The sequence below is a fragment of the Macrobrachium rosenbergii genome, chromosome 10 (genome assembly GCF_040412425.1).
Source record: "Macrobrachium rosenbergii isolate ZJJX-2024 chromosome 10, ASM4041242v1, whole genome shotgun sequence".
Lineage (NCBI taxonomy): Eukaryota > Metazoa > Arthropoda > Malacostraca > Decapoda > Palaemonidae > Macrobrachium > Macrobrachium rosenbergii.
In genome coordinates this window covers 14,355,391-14,382,077 of record NC_089750.1, presented here as the reverse complement: position 1 = coordinate 14,382,077, position 26,687 = coordinate 14,355,391, and the positions used below count along the sequence as shown (strand labels likewise).

General features: G+C 38.1%; 2 protein-coding genes across 8 annotated transcripts in view; both read right to left on the bottom strand.

The window, feature by feature from the left end:
* The window catches only part of LOC136842508 (recQ-mediated genome instability protein 2-like), a 28,441-nt gene extending 21,630 nt beyond the window's left edge, over positions 1–6,811 (bottom strand). The window contains exons 1-2 of the mRNA XM_067109912.1: positions 6,598–6,811; positions 4,379–4,465 (exon numbers count right to left, since the gene is read on the bottom strand). Of these exons, the coding sequence (XP_066966013.1) occupies positions 4,379–4,451 (73 nt within the window). The 5' untranslated portion in view covers positions 4,452–4,465; positions 6,598–6,811. The remainder of the gene's footprint in view (positions 1–4,378; positions 4,466–6,597) is intronic.
* Positions 6,812–9,663: 2,852 nt separating this feature from the next.
* LOC136842507 (solute carrier family 25 member 44) lies at positions 9,664–26,421 on the bottom strand. Of its 7 annotated transcripts, none has more exons than XM_067109907.1 (6): positions 25,953–26,421; positions 21,668–22,130; positions 20,719–21,017; positions 17,605–17,737; positions 13,082–13,209; positions 9,664–12,729 (listed from the first exon to the last, which is right to left on the bottom strand). In XM_067109907.1, the coding sequence occupies exons 2-6, from the start codon at positions 21,900–21,902 to the stop codon at positions 12,538–12,540; spliced, it is 987 nt and encodes a 328-aa protein (XP_066966008.1). In that variant the 5' UTR covers positions 21,903–22,130; positions 25,953–26,421; the 3' UTR covers positions 9,664–12,537. The 7 variants fall into 7 exon arrangements, with proteins under 7 accessions (XP_066966008.1, XP_066966006.1, XP_066966009.1 ...); XM_067109905.1 differs by having other exon boundaries at positions 26,181–26,407; XM_067109908.1 differs by having other exon boundaries at positions 26,164–26,289.
* Positions 26,422–26,687: the final 266 nt, after the last annotated feature.

The following is a 26,687-nucleotide window of genomic DNA, read 5'->3' as shown; positions in this document are numbered from 1 at the left end:
ACGACGAGCGCCTGCCCAAAGGAGAAGTACAGTGAGGCGAAGTGCGCCTGGAAGGAGAGGCGCTTCTCTCCGATGACGAGCGCCTGGAAGAAGTGCGCCTGCTGGGAGACTGGCGCCTGTTCGGCGAAGAGCGTCTACGAGACGAAGAAAACTTGCTAGAAGAAGGAAGCTTGGCAGGAGAAGAGCGACGAGTTGAAGACGAGAGCTTCCTGGAACTCTTGACAGGAAGAAAGTCATCCTTCCTACGAGAAGAGGAGTCCTTAGCAAGAGATCCAACAAGCGCCGATAACTGCTCCTGGAGGCCGATCAAAATCTTCTTCGTCGAATCCTTCACCCCTGCTGGAGAGGAGGAGGGGGATCTACGAGCTCTCTTCCTGACAATAGGAGAATCCTCCGGGAAGCGCTCAGGGCTCGAGTCCAAAAGCTCTACTCTAGGAGCCTTCCAGGATCTCTTCAGAGGGCGCGACTCCTCAGCCGAACTCCAACCACGTCTCGGAGAAGACGCGTCAGACGACGAGAAACACTTTTTCAGGATGCCTTTTCTATGGCGATCCAAGGCAGCCTGGGACGCAACTACAGGATCTGCCGAAGGGACGCCTGATCGTTGGGGATGCTCTACATCCTCCCTGCGGCTTTCGACATTCCTCCTCCACTGGTCCTGGGAGTTTGGAAGAGGTCTAGGCCTAGGAGCAATGCGGAGCCGATCAGACGCCCCCTCCACTACACTGGGGACACTGCACATATCACTGTCACTCTTACCTTCCTTCATCGCACGCAGTTGCGATTTCATACGAAGAAGTTCCGCTTTCATCGCAGCCATTTCAGAGGACGAATCCACAGGTTCGATGAAGGGAGAAGGGGCTGAAACCAAAGGATTAGGAGAGTCTACTGGGTTAATCTCTAAATCGTGCTCAGCAGAGTGAGACCTACTCGAGCTTCTGGAGGAAGCCTTCCTAACTCTATCCTTTTCAAGCTTCTTCAGATAAGAAGACAAAACCTTCCATTCTTGATCAGACAATTTCTCACACTCCTTGCACCTATTGTCCGAAGAACAATCATTCCCCTACACCTCATACATACAGTGTGAGGGTCTGCCTTTTTCAAGCAACCTCACCTTACATTCTTGCCTAGCACACACACGGAACACAGGCGAAACATTAACGTCAGACATCTTAATGAACAATCCAAAAGCAAATCCAAAAACAGTCCACAATAGCGTATGCCAAACCAAAGATCCAATACGTCACCAAAATCAGGCCAAACAGATCCTCAGCAAGCGAGAAAACGAAAATCAAAGCAGGAGGAACCAACAACAGATGTTGCGGAACCAGCGACAGAGAAAATCTGATTAGAAAACGGGAATGGTTCCTATTCCGCCACCCAGCAGCGGGTATGGTTGATCACCTGACCTACCTGTGCGTGTGCCGCGAGTTTTGAAATTCTGTCGGGAACGTCGGAGACTATAGCTAAGTATATATCTGACGGGTAAGTTGCATGTACAAAAACTTAAAGTTAGCTCCACAAACTCTCTACACTGGCATCACAAAAATACTAAAATAGTGCCTCAACATATCTAAGCTGACAAAAAGAAGCAATTATACTGGGCAAAAGTTCAATAATAGATAAAAACTTCAACAATCTAAATAGAGACTCCATTTCAGCATGTCCAAAGTACTTGTCAGTTTCCAGTTCATCTCTTCAAAGAAATGAGATAAAGAACACCGAATCTTCAACCAAAGGCAGTTTAATTGCTGATTAAGAGCCTGTATCATATGAGGCAGTGCTCTGCGACTACATAAAAAACCAGAAGACAAGACTTAAAGGGAGCTTTATGCACCAGAATACGGAATAACTTACGAAACATGCTCTAACTGAAGGAGAAAGCTTGGATTCTCTTCTCCAAATACTTAAAGGGAGGCGCATTACTAGAAGACAACAGGGACCTGTTCTCTACGTGGCCTCTTTCCTTGACTAAATGAGGATGAAGCAAAGTGCAACGCTTCAGCAAATGCCAATCAAACCGATAGAGATTCCTCCAATTCAAATTCTTCTTCCACCAAGGGTGACAGCAGGTCACAGGAGGCGACATGAGGCAACAGCAGCCAAGTACCTTTAACATATTCACGACTCGATGAAAGAGAGAGAGGGAAGCACAGTCTGACGTGACTTAGCTGAGTCCACACTCGTCAGCCAAGTAAAAGAAAATGAAGCACCAAAGAAAATGGGAAATGTTGGGAGGCGGGGGAAGAGGAGTTACAGCAACTCTCCCACTTTGTCAAAAAGCAACTCTACAGTCTTGAGAGCATTCCCATGCAACGTATCCTTTGAAAGCTAAGTAACTAAAATAATATCTAGCTTGGAAAAACAGAAGATACTGTAACCATGGTAGGACTGGCAAGAGAAACATTAATCAGGGTAGAAGTAAGAGATTCGGTGATAACCGGAGAAAAAGCATGTAAAGAATGAACAAGTGTATTTCGATGGAGAAAAAGAAATAGCAGACAAGTATTCAGAATGAGCAACAGATGTAGAAGAGATTGGTTTACAATAAAATGAGTAGACTTTACATCAGAATAAGTACAAGTCACTACAGACACATTATTATTAATAACACTGTCTATACCTATGTCCTATTCATGCTAACAACTTCATACTAGGTGCTGATGACAGTAGAAGTCGCATACATTGTGAAGATTAACATTTACCAAAACGATTTTTCGGCTAATGCATTAAATGAGACTCCGAGCATGAAAAAACGAGAGGCAGGTGACGGAGGGCACAGAACCACATCGCCCAGGAACCAACCCAGTTTCCTGGCAGCAGACTCTTCCAACTGTCGCAGGGCAGTCCTAGGTTCAGGCTACAAACTGGCGAGGGGACCGACACCTTACCTCTTGTAGGGAAACACAAAAAGAAACACAAAAATGATCACATACCAGTTCCTACCAAATTCAGACAATGCTTGTACTGACCAAAATAAGGTTTACGTCCTGTTCTAACTTCTCAGTGCACCTTTCCTGAGCCGAAAGGGGGGCAGAAAGCAGAGCTAAAGAGGAAGTTTCAGTACTACTAAAGCACGGGCAAAGGAAAAGCCTAGACTGAGTAAGAATAACTACTCAGGTTGGAGACCTGACCTGGCTACTTGCTTTTGCAATCTATCTGCTTCCCTTCACTTCCTACACTAACAAACTTAAATACAAAGTCCTTCGAAAATCCCTACTTCCTCACACCTAAGCTCAAGATCACACTATACCATTGCAGCTAGCACAATGTGTCTATCTCATCAAAAATCAACATCCTGCTAACACTGTGATCATTCCTACAGAACCTGATGCCCTTTGCCTTGATTCCAGTGGAAAGCATCCAAGGAAAGATAAATGTACAGTACTGTGATGGCAGCAAACAGCCATGAAATACCAACAAGTTCCTATACACTCGAAACACGCCTGGTGAACAGGTGTACTACTAGACAGTTACCTGGGCAGCCATTCAACGTTTTGTTTGAATGCCAACTTACCTATCAGTCTGGAGATATAAGCTATCTTTAACAGCAGGTAAGATTCATCACAAATACAAATACTAGTATATAATGGATTATTACAATAGATTAATAATTTTTATCAAATAACAAAAAAGTGGAGCAAAACCAAATGACATTAAATTTCAGAGCTCTCAGAAAATGAAGTAAGAGCTATATATTTGGAATCTTCATAAAAGAGTAGAAAAGGTAACTCCAGTTTACTTCAACCAATGATCTCCACAACTATGGATGCCTGGCCACACTTCAGCAACAAAGACAGATAACAAGACAGTAGTTTCCTTTTCAGATGGCCAATTTTGCCTGCTACTGACAGATTAAAAAAAAATTAAAATACTGTACAGTACAGGATTTTGTATTTGGGTAAGAACACATTTGATGCAATAAATCAATCACTTACCTGTCCAATGAAGAAACTACCACCTGCCATCACATTCTTTGAAATCAGTAAAGCAAATACTCTTAAAAATACATTGTTGCCTTAAAGAATATTAAACTAGGAATCTATGCAAGTTTGATTATTATCAAAACCACCTATCCTTAATGACATATATAGGCAGTCTTGCTGTGGAAATGAAATGTTCACACATGGTTAGACAAAGGTCTTAACATTTAAGACCTTGAAATGTGTCCCAACCTAAGTTTTAACTTATGATTCTGAGTAGATTAATAGTTTCTTAAATTATTAAAGTAAGAAGACAACTGACAAACCAGAATTAAACTTCAGATTAACTTGACAATTTCATCCTAAAAGTTCCAAGGTAACACTGCAAAAAACTGAATTTAAAAGCATTTGATTTAGATTTCTACTTTATATACAAAACAAAACTAAAACCTTACCTCTATTTTCCAATGCAAGGACATCTTTTGCATGAAGTTTACGAGCTGGCTTACAAAATTTCCCATCTGCCATCTTTCACCAGCTTCCTAAAAATAAAAAATTTTGAATAATTTTAATGCTCACTGAGTGTGAGATGAATTTATGTATTTCAATTTTATGATTTACGAGGACCTGGCACCATAGGTTAGGGAAGGTCCAGTTGGGATGCATCCCTGCACCTTACTATGACTTTAACAGAACACTAGATCAGGTTAGGAGATTAGCATTGATTATGCTTTTTATCTTTCCCAAGCTCAGATAGGGAGGGCTGAAGTCAGGAAGGGCACCTGTCTGTAAAACATCTTTCAAAATATTCATGAAATGATGAACTGTTCAATAAGTGTTAGAAACATCTGCAAGGGGTTCATTAAAAACAGATAACCCAACTAGGGATCAGGCTACGAAGAAGAAGGACCTAGAACCCTGTAGGTTAGGTTAGGATACATCTCTGTATTTCACTCTATGATATCATTTTTTAGGTCAAGAGGAGAGGGTTTTGACACCCAGCCAAATAAGAACCAGGCCCCATGATTAGATTATGTCAGGGAAGGTAGGATAGCAGGATAGCAAGCATACCTAGAACTATCCTTGCTACATTTTTATACGTTTTAAATTTTGGGGTAATTATGACTGTTAGTACATGTGAACTCTGTATTTTTTTACTGATTAAATTATAATTTATGCATTTCATAGTTTTCTGACTGATGCATTCCCCTTGTTTTAGTTTTTCACACTTAAAAAACTGTAGTTTCCCGTTGGGGTCCCCATAATCATTGGGAAAAACAAACAAAAGTGAGTGGTCTGCACCTATATTTTCTCCAAACTATAACATTTTCAAAAGTGCACACTTCTGTTCTACTTCAAGTTCTGACCATGAAACTAAATGATACGCTAGTAAAACTGCTAGGCTACTATCGTTAATAAAAAATGTGAAGTATTTTTGCAGTTTAGAACCATTAGAAGTACATTTGAAAGGGTTTCTGCCAAGTCTTACATTGCTTGAGTACAAAGGCTCTGTACCTTGTTATTAATATTGATATTAACCAAGTAAGTGTAACCAGATTAAGTTGAAATTTTAAACCCTCATAGGGCTGGCTGTCTCTCATAGGAGAGGTGGGTATGTGTGAAGGAAAATAATCTGGACCCCCAAAGCGATCCGTGACTGACCCCCTACTCTGTATTCTACTCCTGAGCGAACGCAGAGCAAGGGGTCCGAGATAATGGTAGATCTAAGTAACAGCTCCGTGGCGGCGATTTCCTTCTAACTTGACTTTTTCTACAGTTTTTTGGTTGCTAATTATGGATTTATCTTCAATTTTTGTCGCATGAATGTAATTAACTTGTAATTAACCCCTGAAGTTCATCCAACAAGGGGTTTTCATATGCGATCTTCACAAGATAGAGCACGGGTACATCTGTCTGGAACAGTTCATATCCTGTCCAATAACTTGTTAACGTATGGGTACCGGCCCCCACAGGCCAGTACTAAACAAGGCGAAGGGACATTCCATTTGGCCAACAACAAACAAATGCACCGCCAGTATCAGAAGCCCTAAAAGTGTAGAAAAAACCAGTCTGAGATAATGTAAGCCTAGTAGGCATTTTTGTGGCTAGAGGTTTCCATCCCAGGTAATTCTATATATTAGCTCTGCGCCTGTTTTTACCTTTTCAACTGGTTTTTCTACACTTTTAGGGGTTCTGATCTGGCGGTGCATCTGTTTGTTGTCGGCCAAATGGAATGTCCCTTCGCCGTGTTTAGTACTGGCCCGGGGGGGGGGTTATCAATACGTTAACAGGTTACTGCACTTGCCGGACGGGGTATGAACCATTCGAAACAGACGTACCCGTGCTCTGTCTTGTGAAGATCGCGTATGGAAACCCCTTGTTGGATGGACTTCAGGGGTTAATTACAGGTTAATTACACTCGAGCGCCAAAAATTAAAGATAAATTCATAATTAGCAACCAAAAAACTGTAGAAAAAGTCAAGTTATAGTGCCGTCGGCGCCGCGGAACTACCCTATAGTTCTAACCTATCCCATGCAATAAACCATTCTCGGAAATATTTGGGTGGCTAAACCTTTTTTAGGCTATGATATAGGCCTAAAGGCATAGCCTACCGCAAAAAAAAACCATGCTAGCCTAGGTTAATTTGGCTTTAGACTATCATGAATTACTTACACGATGATATCATGGTCCTCTCCTCTTCAAAGCTACTGAAAAATGCAAAACGACAGAAACGTCTTCATACTGAGTTGGTGACTGGACTGCATTAAGGGAAAATTATCGCCAATAAGTTAGTAGACGTTCTTAAATTTTGCGCTAGTAGTAGTAGTAGGAGGAGGAATTTTACTTTGTAACGGCTTCCTTACTCGTTCCAGTCCTCCTTTGTTATGTTAAGTTTATTGTCTCCGTAATACCATGAATCTTTTATAAATTCCTTCCTATTTTCAATTTTTTATTTCGATAGATCTGCATATAGAAGGATGTTAGCTATGAATTCCTGCATATAGAAGGATGTTAGCTATGAATTCCTCATTATTTTCTTGATATGGCTGCTACATGAACCTATATCTGTTCCTAATATTACTATATAATAGGAAGTAGAGTAAACAAATTTCTAAGTTCTGAATTATTTCTTCACAGCACAAACATTTTGTATCTTCCCCTTTCAACCTACTCCTATCGTTCAGTTCTAGCGTGCCTAATCTAGCCCCACTGAGCAACACTTTTTTTTTTTTTTTTGGTTATCACACCAGGTTTCCTTTATATTTCCTATAGATTTTTAAGGTTGTTTTGTCATTCATTTCTCTCGGCCATGCTTTTTGTAACAGTTATTAATCATTTCTTTTAATTGCTTACCTTTAATTGAATAAATTTTACGTAAGTTTATGTTTAACTCTTTCTGATACTTTTTATTTGCAGAATCCAGGGAGTTTTCTTATTTTCATATTGGTCTAATGTTATTTCATATAGGAGCCTATTTCCCCAAATCTCACGTGTATGCTTCAGATAGAATAGTTTATTCTTTATATCCCTCGAGTGGCAGAAGAGCCCCTAATTCGGATCTTAAAGCACAACTTGCTGTGTACCTTGGTGCCTTCAGAATTGTCCTGTACACTTCGTTGTCTATTTTTTGTAGTTCATATATGCCTTTCTTGCCGAGTTTCATGATTTCCGTTGTATACATGAAGGATGGCATCGTTAATCCTTTCCAATACAGGTTTCTTATCTTCATCGTGCTACAGCTTTTACTGATGGCTGCATTAGCCATGTTTGCAGTCTACTTTGCTTTAATTTGGGACCTTTTTATTTGTCCTCTGAAGCAGTCTTTCGTGTTGCTGCTGATTGTCACCCCCAAGTATTTTATTTGCTTAACTATTTTTAATCCTTCTATGTGATGCCTATTTTCTACATTATTATCAATATTATACTATTCATTGACTATTAATACATTGCTTTTATCTTTATTTATACAGTATTTAGGCCACATTCACTCGTTATTTCCAAGAGTTTTTATGGCTTTTCTTATTTCTTCAAGGGTTTGTCCTAGCTTAATACATCGTCTGCATATAATAGTGCCACGATCCCTTTAATTTCATTCTCGAAACCGTCTGTTGTACTTTCCAATTTTTTTTATTACCAATTAAGTCACTGAATAGAATATAGAATTTAGGCTAAAGGCCAAGTCCTGGGACCAATGAGGTCATTCAGCGCTGAAACAGAAATTGATAGTAAAAAGGTTTGAAAGGTGTAACAGGAGGAAAACCTTGCAGTTGCATTAAGAAATAATTGTTAAGAGAGCAGAAAGTAGGATGGAAGAAAGAGAATATGAACATAGGTACAGTAAAAGGAATGAAAGAGGTTGCAGCTAGGGGTCAGGGGGACACTGCAAAGGACCTAGTAATGCACAAGGTGCATTGACGGCACTATTCGCCTATGGGGATCAAGGAAGTTATTAACAGGAAGAATATGGTTGATCCATTACACCCCTGCCTTATGCCATTTGTTGCACTTAGCTCTGTTTGCTTTACATTGTTGAGGCATACACTTGTCATTTGTATATATCTTCACTACTGCATGTAGTCTATAATAATCATGACCTCTCTGAGCTTTGTCCTATCTACTGAATCAAAAGCTTTTTGGAAATCTATTGATAACACTTCAGCACACTTCTTGTATGCAATACTCCAGAATGAACAGGTTATCAATTCCTCTACTTTGTGGAGTGAAGCCTGACTGCAGTTCATGCGTCTTCTCTATATTTCTAGTAAGTGTTTCTATTTCGGTTTTTAAAATCCTCATGAAAATTTTACGACATTAGTTGATGCTACTGGCCTGAGATCTTTGAGTGTGAGGTGTTGTTTCATGGGTTGTGTTGTTTTTTACTTAAACCAGCTGTTCTGTATTTTCCTACCCTTCATCACGTTACCTAACATTCTGCCAATTCTCTTTTAAGGTTGGCGGTCTGTAAGAACAGTTTGAATAGAACTGGTTTCATCCCATCTGGCCCTGGTGCTTTATTTGATTTAATTATCTCAAGGTGGTTTTCACATATTCCATTAGTGTCACTTCTTCCATGGGTTTAATTTCTGTCACGGTTAAGTCAAACAATGCATCCATGTGCTCTCTTAATGAGGTATGTAATAACATATGCTGTCCTAATCTTGCCATTGGTCTTTGAATTGTCTCCTCCATACCAGATTTGTATTGTTCTCTCTTGCTCTCATTCCACATTTCTTTTATACTGGCTTCCAAAATTTTACAAGCTCTTTTGTTAATGTGTCTTCCTTAATTTCTTGCTTATTTTCATCAGATATCCTGAGCCATTCTTTGTCTGTGGTGGTCTTACCTCTCAGCATGCCTATATTCCCCGGTTTTCCTATGTATGTTTCTGTCAGTCATTATTTCTTTCCTAACCTTTTCTTCATATGCCTTCTTTATTAGTACCTGTATTTTCTGCTTCTGTCTATAATATGCTTCTTCATAGTACAGTATCTTTTTTTCTTTTGTGCTTGCGGCTTTCCTTTTTATTTTCTTAAATATTCTTCTTTGGCTTATTTCTTTCTTTAACTCTTTGGTGACTCATACTGGCTCTATCTATAATATGAAGACATTCCTTTGCTACATCCCATGAAAAAGAATAAAACTTTTACTTACAGGAAAAACCTGTCAGGCAAAGAAATTATTGTCTCTACAGCAAAAATATAAAAGCTTACAAGAAATTATTATGGAATAAAACTCTAATTAACTTACAACATCTTATTTACAATTTTCCTAAATTTTATAAAAATTTATGGTAACCTTATTGTCAAAACATTTATAACTCACAATTCATTTCCTATCTATACTGTTTAAATATATTAAAAATAATTTAAATAGGCTACAACTAACAGCTTTTTTTTTACACTACATTATTATATGAGTAATGTACAATAATATACATTAACAAATGACAAAAATATATTCATGGGAGACTGCAAAAGTTTACAGCATTTACCAAGTACAAGTTTCTTAGCAACTATTCAAGGAGTTTTGTCAACATTTTTTGCCTTTATGGGCACTAACACTTAATAAACTGAAAGACCAGTTATAAAATGAAAAATTGGATCTTCTCATAAGAATTATCATTGATTTCAATCTTCTACCAAAATAATATAACTGTATCTTCTCATAAGAATTATCATTAATTTCAATCTTCCACCAAAATAATATAAAAGAACAGACATCAACCATCAATGTCACATCCATACAACGTAAAATGAAAGTATTGACTACACAGCTTGTTTCTTTAAAACAGAATAATAAATGTAACTTAAATAATACTGGCTTACATATTAACATAAAAATAATTAACTTGTATTGAAAGTCTAAAATCCCAAGCTCTGATTAAGCCCGTTCCCTAGCTTGCATATCCCTGAGAGAACTTGCAGTACCTTTAAATACTTGCAAAAACAAATACAGTAACATGTAAATGCCTGTGGTTCATAAAATTATGAAAGATAAATGCTAAAGATAAGCTACAAAAAAGTATATATCTTTAGTCATAGTAGGGGAGTTGGGTAGTAGACTCATAGGACTCAAACTCCATGTTGTGATACTACCACCTACGATATTAGTTCAAGCTAGAGAATTACAGTAAATTTCAAAATGCCTTTTCTTTTTAGCCTATTCCTACTTTACATGGTATGATTTCTGGGAAATAAGCTAACTATACTAGCGGTGAGAAAGTATACTCCCTTGGTGATTATTATAAAATGGTTTACCCAGACCACAAGTCATGTTTCAACTCTCATTAGGCCAGCCCAAAAGATTTGTTCTTACAAGACACATAAGAACTGAAGCAAGACTAGATTGGAAGAGAACAAAGGGCATAAAAGAAAGTAAAAGGTATATCCTCCTGCAGCTAAGGCTGAAGGAATGCTGCAATGAATGTCTTGGGTTATGCTCAGTGTGCCAAACATGGTACAGAGTGGTGTAGATCCCCATAATAGGAGACTCACCAGCTGGCAGAGCAATGAAGGTTCTACCCATGACCTTCTAACTTGTGGTAGACCCATCTGTTTGCATAATTTAAAAATGCAACCCTGATGCTAATCTCTCCATAATACAAAACAGGTTGTCTCCTCGCTAAGCTTCTCTCTGGCACCCAGCTGTCCATAACGATTTCCCTGACTTTTTATCAATCTCTTCCTATAACCTAAAATCAAACTGATTAAAAGATGGGGATCTGAACTTGTTATAACATTAACAATACAGCTAGCTTCTGACTTTATGGCCCATAGGTCATTTTCCATCTCCTCGAAGTAAAGTTCTTGTTCCAAGTTCTATCATTCTTTACACTTGCTATTCATATGTCAAAGGAATGATTTCTTCCTTATAATGTCTTACATCTTTCCACAATTCTTTAGTAAACTATCCTTCACTGACATTAGAGGCATTACTAAAAGTCATTTTCCACAGAAAGATTATACCTTGAGCTGCAGCACCAGAATGTATATAAATATATTTGTCCCATCCTTTACTTAAACTTTCTCCTGTTAACACTTACTGTGACTGATCCTACTTCTCAGCATGGTTAAAGAAACAAGTACAACAATCATTCCTTTTTCTTCATGACTTAAAAACTGCTAAAAACTTTTCCCAAACTATACGGAAACCTAACAGACAGAACTTGCCTCTTACTGCAAAAATATTGATCTTTTGCCAATAAGATTATCCACAACCTCCATAAATCTAGTCTTTTGTGAAGATTTACAGCTTGCCTCCTAGAGGTAAGACCATTCTCTACATAAAAAAAAATCTTGTCAGCATTTCTGATGCTCAAGACATAATTTGGCCCTTAACCTATGCCCTATCATATATTTATTCCCTGTCATGGTGTCCACAGGAAACTTGCTTTCTTAAAGGATAGCAAGGCATCTGGGTCAATTCTTATTTGGGGATTAGCTACCACCCTTTTTCTGATTCTATCAGGCTTGGACTAGATAGGGGCAGTGCCAACCTTTGCATAAAAACTGAAGAATGTGACATGATAAATTACTTGATTTAAGGAGGATATTCAACTAAGGCTGATACTAATTACGCGGTAATTATGCCGTACAAAAAATTTTCATTTGCTTATTCAAAGCATGAAATTAAAAACAAATGCAAAAGGTTATTGCAGAGAAGAAATTAAGTTAGTTACAGCATTTCATTACTTAACATACTGTACACATTCATCCATAAGTACTACATTCCAACTTCATGAGCTTCAGTTTACATATAACAAAAGCACATATCTTTGAAAAAATCACTACCACAAGAATACATCACCATTACACATAGATTCTGAATGTGGTAAGGGTAGCTGAATTTGCGCATAAACAAGGAAGACATAAATACTGTAAAGAATATTCCAAATATGGAATAAAATGCTAATACAGCAATAAAATTGACTGGATGTCCAGGTAACCAATGAATTTATCCATGGCTCCATGAAAGCACTAGTTACTAATGAAAGCAATTCCAGGGTATTAAATCAGATATTTCTGCATAGTTGTACATGTTTCAATTACAACAATCATACGTTCCATAAATACAAAGTATATTGAACAATAATCCTTGAATGTAAAAACAAAATTACCATTTGACATCTCCCTTATATTCATCACTGATTGATAATCTCTTCACAGATTCATAACCAAGAATGATCATAAATGAAAATATACAGGATTGGAACATTCTAGGGGATAAGCCTTTGGTAAAAATTCTGATTTGTTCCTCTTGCCACAAAACACGGAAAGTGTGGCCAAATCCTCCTGTACGCTGTACCTGTAAAATTATATTTGGTAAAGATTTGGCGTATACAAAAGAATTAACAGTACTGTCACCATGCATCCAATATACACCTGATACTAAGTTCTGGCCCTCAAATATCAATAAAATATTAATCTACTTTCCCATCTCTTGTATATCTGTATGCCTGATGATTGTTAATCTACAATAAATTGTCAACAACGTTGTGTTGCTCTGTTCTACTTGGCTAATCTTCTTGTGTCATAATTCTGTTTTATATTTTGCTTTGGTTTCTGATAGCTTTATTACTAATTGCACAGTTTTAGATTACTTACTTCACAATTTTATTTACATAATTTTGATATTTCAACAATAAAGGTATACTAACCTGTAACCTTGCTCTGACAATATCTAAAGGATTAGTTAATAACACAGTAGTACAACCACCCAATGGAGCTGCTATGCACTGAAGAAGTAATGCCGAAGTTCCCACAGGAGCAATTCGCACTAGATGGTCTGTCAAAACAAAAATAATTTAGACAAAATGATTGGTAAAAATAAAACTAAACAAATTAATTTAATTATATTGGGACCAATATCTTACAAACAAGTTCTGGCATCACAGTTCTTACATAAACATGAAAAATGCTTGTTAATAATAAATATTTCCATACTATTAAGCTTGACAATACACTGCATATAAAAGAACCTGTAATTACTAAAGATATAAAAGGCAAAGTGTTACCTTTACATAATTGTATTGTATTCTTCTTACACATATATATTTCCAGCTTTCACAGACCATAGCATTTTTTAAATTAAACTCCTTGTTGCAAGGCTAGAAAAAGACATCAGGTCACAAATCCTAATTGGAAATGGGAAAAAACTGGAGAATGTATACTGTGATAGAAGTGGGGCAAATAAATGAAAAAAATAATGAATATTAAAATCTTAGGAGAGGTAATATAAGTTTTCTTGGTTTACTTGCTACAATCTAGATTACACAGAGAAAAGCAAGAATTCTGGAAAAAGCTATCCAGTGCAGTGACAGAAGTGAAACTGTCAAAGGGGATACTGGCAGGAAGAGACTTTACTGACCGAATATGAATGGTGAGTTGGTTTTGCATATCCTGTACTGTATGATGGGAAGATATAGCTTTGAAGAATGAAATCAAGAAGGAGAAACAATACTGGAATTCTGGCCAAGCTAAACACAATGCTTACGAGGCCAAGAGTAGTTGGTAAAAAATAAGAGTGCTTAGCTTAAGCATAGATTGATTTTATTATGAGAAGTAAAAACATTTTTAATAAGTAGGACTGCTATACTAAGTGAGGTATACTTACACAACACAAACTGCTTAAGCTGGCACAGAGAAAGATATAAAGATGAAAAAAGTCAACAGAACATAATCATAAAAATGTTACTTAAAAATTCATAAAGTAGTAAAAAAAAATGTTAAGCAAATATTGATTAAAAAACTGGTTGTTGAAAACTGCTGAAAGAACACGAAATGTAGCAAAAGAAGTATGCTGTGCAACAGTGGGAAGGGAATATAAAGTAAGTCATGGGGGTGGAATAAAAAAGTTCAAGGAACCTTCAAGCACTGGCACGAGACTGGGAAAGAAGAGGATAAAAATGTAAAGTATGGATCGGGTGGGAGGCTAAAAGCAGGTGGCACTGGCAAAGAAAACTACAGTATCTAGGATAGTAATATTAGCTAATGAAAGATGGAAAAAATGTTAAGAGGGTGAATGATACAAGCGATGTAATAAATTATATTCTGGATTTATAAAACAGAAGTTTTCATGGATGAATGCTATGAATGCAGTCTAACACTAGCAAAATCTAGATTGAACAAGAATTTCTGATGTACACAGTCCCAACGTGGGAGATATTGTTAAAACTGTTCACTGGAAATATCAACCATGAACCCCTGACCAAAACAGAAATTCCTTACTGACCAGAAGAACAGAGCAGAAAACTGATCATTCCCAAACCAGCAGCTCCCTACACAAAGCAATAGCCAGAGTGATAAATAAACAATGCACAGATTGTGCCGAGATCAATATAAGTAGCACCACACAGGACTGGTGTTTAGATATCATACAAAGAGATGCTTGTATAATCAGTAGTATATCTATGAAAGTCTTAGACCACAAATCCCATGGCCTAGACATTCACAGGTAATGAATATCCAAATATAAGCACTCATGCAGCAACACAACTGAGAGTGCCTTCCCCTGAAATGAAGCCACTCAACTTGAATGCATGTCCAAAGATAACTGGAGTTGCTGTCCATGTGGCAGGCAACTCATCAGAAACTAACAAATACTTAGCATGTAGACAGGTTCAGTTAGGGAACATCTTGAGAAAGCAAACTGTTACAAGCCAACAATAAGTCATCCAACCCTACTTGCCCAGAAATCTGGTCCCATTACCCTTTGACAGTGGGGAATCAGGTAAGCATGTACACTTAGGACACAAAAGCACAAGTAGGATGCATTTATGCACACATACATCACGGCAGTCAACACAGATACACCATATTCAAGCCAATACCATCTGAGATAAGGTAGTGTACACACAACACACAGGAAGAGGCAGTGCATGCACAAGAGAATATGCATATCCAAGAGCAAGATGCACCGTGCAGTGTACATGGACAGATACTGCACAAGCACATTGGCATAGGTATTGTAAGCAAACAAGCACATGCAGCAGAAGGGCACAAGTAGCACAAACACACACACAAACACACAAACACAGGCTATAAGCAAGGACTGTGGATGAGCTCAGGAGAGCGACTTGGGTTATCATAAGAACGCTAACAATCCTGTAAGCCCCAAGACCATAAGCAAAAGTAATTGGAGTATCAAGCATTGAGAAGCAAGCCCGCTCATTTCCACAATACCAAGGATAAGCATGGGAAGAGTAGTAGTAGCTAATAGTGTACAGATCAATGTTCCGAATGGGTCCGGTCCATAGTCACAGTTATGACCTTCCCATACGAAGTCTTGTATACGGACATGCACAACGTCATGGCAAGACCAACTACTTGTACTGGTTCATAGTCCAAGACAGAAGGAAAGGAAATGGAGGTGAAATACAAGACAAGAAGAAACTAGCCATAAACAAGTTTCTTACTGCCTCCCATTCAACCTCAACGGAAAAGTAAAAGAATTCGTGGATGAAAACTGTTACTTGAAGAACTTCCAAAAAGGAGCCTGAATTGTGACTCAACAACAGCTCCCAGAGCTCAATCCCTAAGGAAACCAGACCAGTGATCCTTCTACATGAGCAGATACACTATGAGGATCTTGGAGGATCATCTAGAGGAGACTACAGGCAGTCCCCAGGTTAAGTCAGTCTTGGCTTACATTGTTCCGAGCTTACGTTACAGCAGATGTTCCGCATATATGTTGTTTCAGTTCTATAGCGCGCGCAAGAGACAAAAGAATATTTGTATATTTTTTGGAGGAAATTCTATGACATCATAGTAAATCAACTGGGACAACCAAAGGATTAAAGGTAAGGCTTTCATTACTTTATCTCTCATTTTTACCAATTTTTTAATACGGTGTCCTGGTTTACATCGTTTTCTGGCTTACTTGCGCTTCAGGAACAGAACCCCCGACGTAACCCAGGGACTGCCTATACCAACCACTAGTCTCATAGCAATCCATAGAAAGAGACAGGAACAGATGACAGAAAGGACAGAAAAGAAGAAGTCAAGGACAGGAGAAAAAATTAGAAAAAAAATCAATTTTTTACTTCACATTAGTGTCTTACATTCAACACCTGCTACAAATCAGGAGAGAAGACAGCCAAAAACCCTGAGTCAAAACAGGCAACCAACAGACATTGTAAAAAACAGAATCAACAGTTGCTGCAGGACATAAACAACTTATGACGATGACCACTCTTCCTGGAGTTTTAAAGAATGTAGTGACACCTCTGAATGCCTCACCAGTACCAGACAGGACATAAGAAAGTCAGGGTTAGGAGCTCAAGCCTGTAGAAGAGAAGAGATACAGGCACAAGGACACGGGTTCTAGAGAATAAAGAGGAAGAGACAGAAAGGGCACAGGAGTGCATATACAAGCTCAGCCTTGTCATCAAGATCTCCAAACCTCTCAAAAGCGTTATACAGAATGGGCCTCAGGAACACATTTCACTAATTACCAAAAGTTTTACTATTAAGATAACTGTATGAACACTTCAAAATACAATGAACCTGAAGTTTCACATAAGTATTAATACAAATACAAGCTGCTGCTAAAGAAAAAATGTAAATATTGTTCTAGTACCCTTGACACTGAACGGCCACTAAACACAAAAACAATAGGTATTATAACACCAAGCTTCACAACCTAAGTGAGAGATATGACCACACAGAAAACATAAGACATTAGACTAGATGACAGACAGAAAAAAAAAGGTGACAGGTAGTCTACAGTTGAATGGGTGCCAACTGCCAATTATTCGCTTTGCTCCCAAGCTTCATGGCCATTTTCCAGCTCATGCCAGGATTCTCATAGGAACAAACAAGCCCATTAGCCATAATCATCAGTGCCTTCCTCCCCTCCCACTGCTCTTCTAGATAGGGACAGGCTCACAGTCAGTGGAGTTTGCACTAGGCATGTGTGGTAGGACTTTTCCACTCTCAGCTCTTAGGTCAGCATGACTGGATCCATTTCACTCAGAGTAAAGGCTCATTATGAGTAATGGATTTGCATAAAAAAAATTTTTATTGCAAAAACATCTTCTTTTACTTATATAACAATTAATAATTAAGAAGCATTCAATACTGTACTTTTATACTGATACTGCTCTGACCAACAGTTTTACCACAGGAAAAATCACTAAATTATATTCCTACCTAGACCAAAATCATTCAGGTATATTCTTACCTTGATAGAAGTGATAAAATGACCACCACAATGCAGAATTAGGCACATATGCACTGATTGATGCCAAATAACCACGGTAAAATCCACGGATGCCATCTGTCTTGTAAATGTTCCTCACAATTTCTGCGGCAACCTTGAGGGGAAAAAATTGAATATCTGAATCATACATTATTGTAATAGTATGATTTATTCTCTGTTCTGTGTAAGTCAATTGTGAGAGAGAGAGAGAGAGAGAGAGAGAGAGAGAGAGAGAGAGAGAGAGAGAGAGAGAGAGAGAGAGAGAGAGAGAGAGAGAGAGAGAAATATCATGACAATATCAATATTAAGCAGGCGTGCTGTGTACTTAAAGTGAACTGTGACATTCAATGGGGGTGGTTTCATATAGATTAAAGTGTGGAATAACATAAAATATATATAACACCTAGTAAGAATTTGTATCATACAATATTCAAAACATTCTGTCCCTAAACACAGCATAACACCAAGATTTAATGATTCTGATTAAGTTTGCAAGTCTGTACTACTTGAACAAATCTGTACATTATGAGATTTGTTATCCCTATTTATCTCTCAACTGCTGTTTACCTATATATAGCACCCAACTACTGGTTCACCTTTAATTTCATCTACAATGATCTACCAACTCTAGCAGTCAGGTATTTTGACTAAGCAGTCTGGTTAAACTGATGTACTTCTCATCTGCCCAAAGCTGTTCTGGTGGGAGGCCAATCAAAATCCTGCAGACAGTCAAGTCTAACAGCTGGAGAGTGGTATCACAGTCCTCCAACTGACAGAGCATCCACTGACATGTCAAGGGTGGGGGGGGAGAAGGAGCTTGGAGGAAGAGAACCCTCTGACCCAATGAGATCACTGGCCTACTTAATCACTCCCCAACGATATGGCAGCTAGAGCATCCTAAATGAGTCCCACTTCAGGAGTGCTCAATCCATGCAAGCTTTCCAAATACTATCTAATGAATGAACCCAACGATCTCTCAAAAATGTTTCTCCAACTCAGCTTGCAAAGGCTTTGCAGGCACAGAATCCTCTGGACCTAATGGATTTCCAACAGGCTGAGAAGGCCCTCTCCAAAACAAGAGGGTAAAGATTCATCAGCCCAGCTCAGTGACTCCCCATGACACCGTGGCAAGAAACATCTCGGGGAAAGTGATAGATCCTGACAATAACAATGTGAAGATGTCAGTGTAGACAATATCGTAAATAACCCTATGTACAGCAGAACTGAACTTGCCAGAGCTGATACTAGGCCAAAAACAGCAGACAAATACTAACACGTGCATACAACACTAGACTGGCTGGATGGACCAGTTTCAGTAATGGCCACAGGCAAATGATCTAATGTACCATGAGCACCATGATGCTCAGGAAACATGCATAGTGATCATGTGTGCTCATGCCTCAATAACAGGCTCTGGAGAACCAAAAGCACCAAAAGCCATGGGAAGCAACAAATCTTTTGAAACCTCCAGAGAGGAAGAGGAAACACAAGTCACGGATGGTCCTCCCCTGCCAAAAGTGAATAGGGACACTCACTTCTCTTCATGGAGGAACACATATTGCATAGTGCCCAATGGCAGGTCTTACAAGGAAAAAATATTGTGGCCTTCTTCCTAACCTTCCCTAATGAAAGGTGATGAAAGTAAAGAAGATGAAGGCGAGAAGACTGAGAAAATAGTGGATGTAGAAAGAGCAAGCTTGCACTTCTTCCCCTTGCACCAGCTTCTCCTCTTACCCCCTGCTCCCACTATCCCAGAAAACAACAACAATGTGGGTGTATGACACAATCCTGGGGTTATGGAACAAGGTAAAATGACATAAATTTCACAAGCAACAACAGCAAGAGATCTATGCAGATTCATAGAGCAGAAACAGGTAGAGGTATGGGAATATCAAAATGTGAGCCACAAAACTTCTCTAGATGAGCCCAGAAAATAATGGAACACCTAGATCAGCAGCAATGTAGGTGGAGAGGTGGAAAAAACAGGTGCATAATCAGAGCTGACATCAGGGATGGGGACTGGTTAATCACCTATCTCACCACAAGCTGAGTAGTCCTCAGGCCAGAATACCCCCTACATGGACCAGAGTCTCAGAAGAATGAGCTGGAACAAACCCAGAAGATGCAGTATGAAACTGGGGCAAAAAAAAAAAAAAAAAAAAATTGATAGTGGCATAAAGGATGGTAATACTGTACAGTATACCATCTCCCATTAGAATGACGGAATTGCTTTTGGTCTCCATATGTTTAGTATCATACTTTGCCCTCTACAGAGGGGACAAATCAGAACAGTTCACACTTAATGTCCATAAGACAACTATGGCTGCTGCAAAAGGAATAAAGAGGAATATGACTCATCAGAGTGAGGCAATAAAGCATCCACATTTGACAGTGGCCAACGAAAAGTGAGGTTTACAACAGGCATGTGGAAAGGCACCATCTCTACCTTTTGATAACTAACTACCTTGTTAAAATGCTCTCAAACACTGATTTCAGCAAGAAAGAGGGGAATACTCCTGTATAAAAGATATAGGGTTTGTATGCAAATGGAAACAATATGCTTTTATATAACTTGAAATTGTATACTGTATGTATGAATTTCACCATTCCTCACAATACCTTGAAATTGCTAACAATAATAATTTGCTATGGATTATGACATCATGGAGTTGGAAAATGCTGAATGTCTTTAGTATATAAAATAATAAAATATATACAATTACACAAATTTAGCAGTGCACTGTATCTGACAACAAAAAATTGTTCAGTCAACCATAAAATTTAAAAACAAAAAAAAATTATAAAAATAAAATTCCATAAATTTCTGGAAATGTAAGTAACTGGAATGCAAACAACAAACAGTTCTTAACCTAAACTATGTCTGAAGAAGACAGACAGTATTTCCTAGGTGGGGCATCCAACAGAAAAACTTGTTCAGTTACTATGAGACTGTCACACCCAACATTCATAAAAAATAAGGACATCTGCAAAATAACATTTTGTACTTCATAATATGACATTACTACAAACACTTTAAATGCAATATACTGTAGTCAAAATTTTAAAACATTTATGAGTTAACTATAAGCACAATACCTGAAGCTTTGACATCTTATGATAATTTATATTCAAAGGATTAACCACAATCTTGGTTTTTCCACGGCGTTCCAATTGTCCTAAGACCATCATATGCTGTGATATGATGTCAAAGGGCACAATGATAGTCTGCCCAACTAAAGAAGCACATCCTCCACCAATCATGGCTTTGATCCTAGAATCATGTACACCTCTCTGCTGCAGGAAGTGCCGTACACTCTCGTAAGTTGTAATGTAGAAAATGCCCGAAACAATTTGGAAAGCACTAATCCAAAAACCTTTGTACAGACCACCAATACCTGACAAAATACAGAAAAACATTAGTAGATTTTTTTACTAACTTAAAAAAATTAGATGTAACAGACCACTGAGATACTGTAATGCTATTATAATCTGTAAAACAACACACAGTTTACAAATTTGCTTAATAGAATGAATCATAAGCAGAATCTAAAAAGGTGGGACTTTTGAAAAATTTGAGGAAAAACAGCCTAACTGGACTTGAGTGCACCGAGTAACTAACCACAACACTTAATCAGTTTCCACATGGATAATATTCTGGAAATTTGACCAACACCTATACAGCAGAGTATATTTTTCTGAGAGTTCAAATACAAGCAAGGTCAGATAAGGGAGATGTGTTTAGCTGTAACAGCACTGTACAGATTGCTGCTTGAATACAAAACTGTGGTCTTAAAAATCTAAAGCAGTATTTTCTGACCATGATTGGGTAATCTAAAATCTAAATACACACTGACACATACAACACTAAATTTGAGGAAAATTTCTGTGACAATCTAAAATGCATAATCTTCCTGTGCTGATTAGCCATTACAGTGCTCCAAGGTTGTGAAAATAAAGCAATAGGCATAGGAACATTTTCAGTTATAAAAAAAAAACATTCATAATTATTACACAATGTAAAACTTATGAAAGATTAACAGCTTACCTTCATATTTGGATATTTTTTGGAATGCATCGAATGTGCCCTTATAGACTTCTGAGTGCCTCTGAATCTGAATCCTTGTCTTGATCACAGTAAAAGGATATAAAATGCACCTTACACTAAAAGAACTCAACATAGAGAGGGGATAAAACTTGTACTTGTTCATCATGTCCCATTCAATTGTCTGAATGCTGGCATATCTGCCATTGTTCATGGTTGGCATATTTATTGACTCCATTATTACTTGTACTTATGATCTATGCTGAGGCCCGTATTATGCAATACTGTAAGTACATCATTATAGTCATGACTTTTTTTCCCATTTTCCACACCCTGATCTCATATCATATGTCAGTCTGGATTTCATTCAACCTGCACAAAGGTTAAACGTCTTTCATCAGCAGGTAAGTGATACTGAACTAGACAGGTTTATCATAATCTTCAGTGTAACTAATAAGCCTTCTTTCTGAAAAGATAAAAAAAAATATATAGGATTACTGTATATTCATAAAACCATGAAAACATATTTCAAAGCCAATAATAGTGTAAGAAAAGAAGTAGAGGCTGAAAAGTTGATTAACTACCACAAATTAAACCACTTACAACTCAGCTGAAGACAGACCTGTCTTCTCAGTATCAAGCTAAAATACAAGCTACTTACAGCATTCTAAAATACATTACCCACGTACTATGACTGTTTCAGTAGTACATTTGCTCATTTAGGTTAAAAAGTAAGGACAATCATTTAGGTTAAAAAGTAAGGATAACAAGAGATGCCACACCTCTCGCCCTCTTCATCAATCATCCTCGATTTAGGCACTTCCCAACCTAGGAATAAACCCCAGACGCCATTACAACTTCTGTTCCAACACCTATGAGTGCCAACATAGTCACTTGCAAAATTGAAGGGGATGTAATAATGCCTGTTCAGTGCTACTAGCCACAAAGATACTGTACTGCCTTCACATAAGCATAACAAGATGTCTCCCTACATTACATACTGAAAGATGTATGAATGAGAGTGTTTGGAATGTTGTACGTTACAATCATTTTAGGTTTAGTATTATAGTAAATGATTGTTACTCTCTATATGTAATAAGGTGAAGTGTCCACTCAATAGCCAGTTGGAGTTGTACATAATACTGACTTACTACTGTATACATTATCAAACCACAAACAGAATAAAAGTGTACTAGAAAATGTAAGTATGGGCTAGTCTAGCATAGAGCAGCAGCATTGCACTGTTTTGGCACGGTAATTTATTTTTAGTGGTTAGTTTTGTCCTAGTGTTTGGGGAGGTTGGAGGGGGATACATAATAGAGACGTGTTTAAAAAACATTATAAAAATGTTTATTTTTGAAATGAATCTTACTTCTCTATTCTGATAGCTGATTTGCACACTGAAGAAAAGGGGGTGGGAGAAAGGTGCGAGGACAAATAATTACATCCCACAAGGAAACAACAAAATTCCATCAGGAATAAGACGCTTCATACCTAATGATTAGAATCCATCTGCTGGTACTGTTGCCAGGTGAGGACTACAGTAATTCATTAGGCTGCAAGGACCTCTGAAAGATGCTGGAGGGTCATTGCAAGGGATACCACTCTCATTATAATAAAAGTGGGAAAAAATGCCTTGTGCCTAGACCAGTAGAGACAAGTCCGTAAATGAATGAAGGCTTACCTATCTCAAAATAAGCACCTTCATAATCCCCAAAAAATTTCCTAAGTAAATACAGAACACTTAGAGTATTGGCTAGCTACCCTAATCGTTAAGGATATGAGTTCCCCTGTTTTAATGTGGGACAAAAATACTCTGCATGGTTTATACTGAAACTTTACATCTTGCAAACAGTGCAACGCAAATATGAGTTACATCTCTATTGGGCTGCATTGACAAAACTCAAGGTCACTGCTCTCACCTCGCAAAGCTTACCTTCAGGAGTGGGAAGAAAGAGGAGTCTAGATTAGTGTAAGCTTCCTTGACCGGGTTCTCCAAAAATGAGGCCACAGCATTTATTTTACCCTCTTTGGATGACATCTTAAATAATGACAAAAACCTAGATAAGCCAAACCCCAAAATCCGGGAATCAATGTAACTGATAAGGATAAAACGTAAACAAAAGAGAGAGAAAACTGAATGGTAAACAACAGACGCCTGAATCACCCGAAAGGGATGCGTCAACAGACAGCTAAAACTAAACAATCCTATTTATTTTTTTTAGTTTTCACACTCTATCATCCTCCCACCTGATGTGGGAATTACTGTACAGTGTGTCACCGACTTACAGCGAATTTGATCTTACAGCGCTTTCAAGTGCTGTTAACGGCATGTTGCGCTAACAGCAAGAACAGGCATCAAGTTAACGGCGCTTACGGCACTATAACTTGATGCAACATAAAGTTACAGCGCTGTAAGCACCATTAACGGCGAAAAACCAACTTACAGCAGAAATCAAATTACAGTGCGGAGTTGGAACTGATTCCCCACCATAAGTCGAAGAACTACTGTACAACAGTCATAATAAAGAGGTAAGATTCATTTAAAAAATATATACAGGAGTTTGGTAGCTAACCTGTTGTGACAAAATTCTTGAGTGGGCCATTTTGCTTGCTGAAGTTTATTTTTGGGCACTACATTTACAATGTATTTATTACATTACGTACTGTACTGGGCTATGATTTTGTGTAGCCTAGTGCAGGCTACAATATTCACTACCCACATCCACACCTCCTTGGACCTAGGAGTGCGGATAATCAAAGGATTGCTGTACATTTCTTTGGTTACTAATCACAAACATGAACAATATAGGTTTCTGACTACTTATCTTGTGATTCAAAATTTTTTGGTCATTCCTGTTATAGGAAGTTTTGTTTTTCACTTCCCCACCCTCCTAAAAACAGGGTTGCCCAATGAGGAGATGATTACCGAAAATGCAAACAACCTCATGGTGATCAGTTGGCCTCTTTTACTCAATGTTATTAAATTCAAAGCACTATAATAAACAATTCAAGCTTTCATAGCACGCAAGGCCATTCTTACAAAATTATAGTAACATATGTATAATTTAAGCCCTGGGATCATGGGCTAGGTTAGATATGAAGATATCACTGTTTTATATCTCTAATTTACAAAACTCTATGTAAGTTAGGTTGCCGGGGAGGGGTCACAAGGATCTGGACAGGCGGGAAACAGCACCCTGGTCTACATTAGGTAAAGGAAGGTTTGTTTAAAATGTACTCCAGCAGTTGCTCTTGCCACATCATTCCGATTTACGTACATTTATTTTGGTTACTGATTACCCACATGAACAGCAAAACATTTACTGTTATTGTATTCCAACACCAAAAACCTGGTTTGTGCCATCAATAAAGGTAAAAAAAAGCATAAAAAATATACTCAGCGAGAAAACTACAGCATAGGAGGCTATGAGTCATGTTTTGGCGAGAAATTAATGTCATAAAGCCTATTTTCCTTTACATAGCCCATTATATAAATGTGTGCTAGCATTTTGATTCGGGCACTATACAAAGAACGGTAATTTTTCGGAAAACTCCAGCCAGCCATTTCGGAAGGTTCCAGTTAGCCATTTTTGCATGAAAAACCATTTTGGGTTTTTCATTCAAAAATGGCTAGGAAATGACAGGGCACTAAAAGAACCTGAAAATACCAACGTGACATAACCTAGGGGTGTTTACTGGTTACAATTTTGCCGTGTTAGCTATGGAGGGGGGGGGCGGTACTGTGTTACCTTATAAGTCGTAATTTGATTAATTATTTTTCTCTGTTATTAAGCATTTGCGAAGGTCATGTATTGAGAAGAAAGTTCTCGTTTTGATGAGTTTTATCCAAGAAAAATATAAGTTGTAATGTGGGAGGTGGCTGGAGTCTTCCGAAAAATAACCCAAAGAACTTAGAACAAACTTTTACTTAAGTAGGATACTTTTGGACTGGATGCGATTTAATGTAGGGAGCAGGCGCAGAGTAGGAGAGACTGGGGTAGGGGCGAGGAATCCCACCATGGAATGCACCCTGACCCGGCTGGGGGCCCTGGAGCACACAGACTGGCCTAGGTTACCCCTTCGTGGTAGTAGGTTGAAATTGCTAAGACTATCCCCGTCGCCCCACTCTGCATAGCCTAGGCTACTATCCCAAGCATCCCCCAGCCTAGGCCCGGCTACAACATGTAGGCCTACGTACACAATTCTCCTGCTACTACTATAGCATACTCTACTGTAAAGCATGACAATCGACGTTAGGTTTAGGCCAACTAACTACCTTACCTACTTCGTTTAGTGTGACCTTTAGACTACCATCCAACTGTCTAGGTCAGTCTAACATTCCACAGTCCCCCTTGAGAGTGTTTCAGTCTTATCGTATTCTAACTTAAATTATACGGATTTACATCAACACATCCATGTTAAACAGACGAAACCGCGGCTAAACACATGTAAGAATTCACTGTACATATTATTATTCAGAAATTATTAGGTAATACCACACTTCACTTTCCACCTTGATACTGTCGGACCACAGGCGCCGCATTCCGAGACGATGCGACTGTCTAGGGCATCCATTTCATGTTTGGCATTCTCACTTTGCTAATAAACTATATTGACTTTGCTGGTTTTCTTTCCGTTATTAAATTCCCACTTTACTATTTATCAACAAAATCAATAACATTTCTTTGCAATAGTTCCTGGCTTGTTCCATACGAAGCCTCCGAATGAACGCATTCGAACAGTGTTTATAAATCAGCTGTTTTAGTATTAAATATTAACATTGTTATAACCACTTACAGAAAGGTAGCCAAAAAATGTAGTAGGTTTCCACAGAAATTTATAACTGATAAAAGCTTGATGTGGCGATAAGGAGACTATTTTAGGAGTTTTGTGCATTGTCTTGTAGAGATTGCATCATAGGTTAGCAAACGAGAGTAAAACCGAAACCGATTCCATCAAGTTACAACTAACCGTTTACATTTCATTATATTTTCTTGTCTACTTGAATTGCATTTGCATG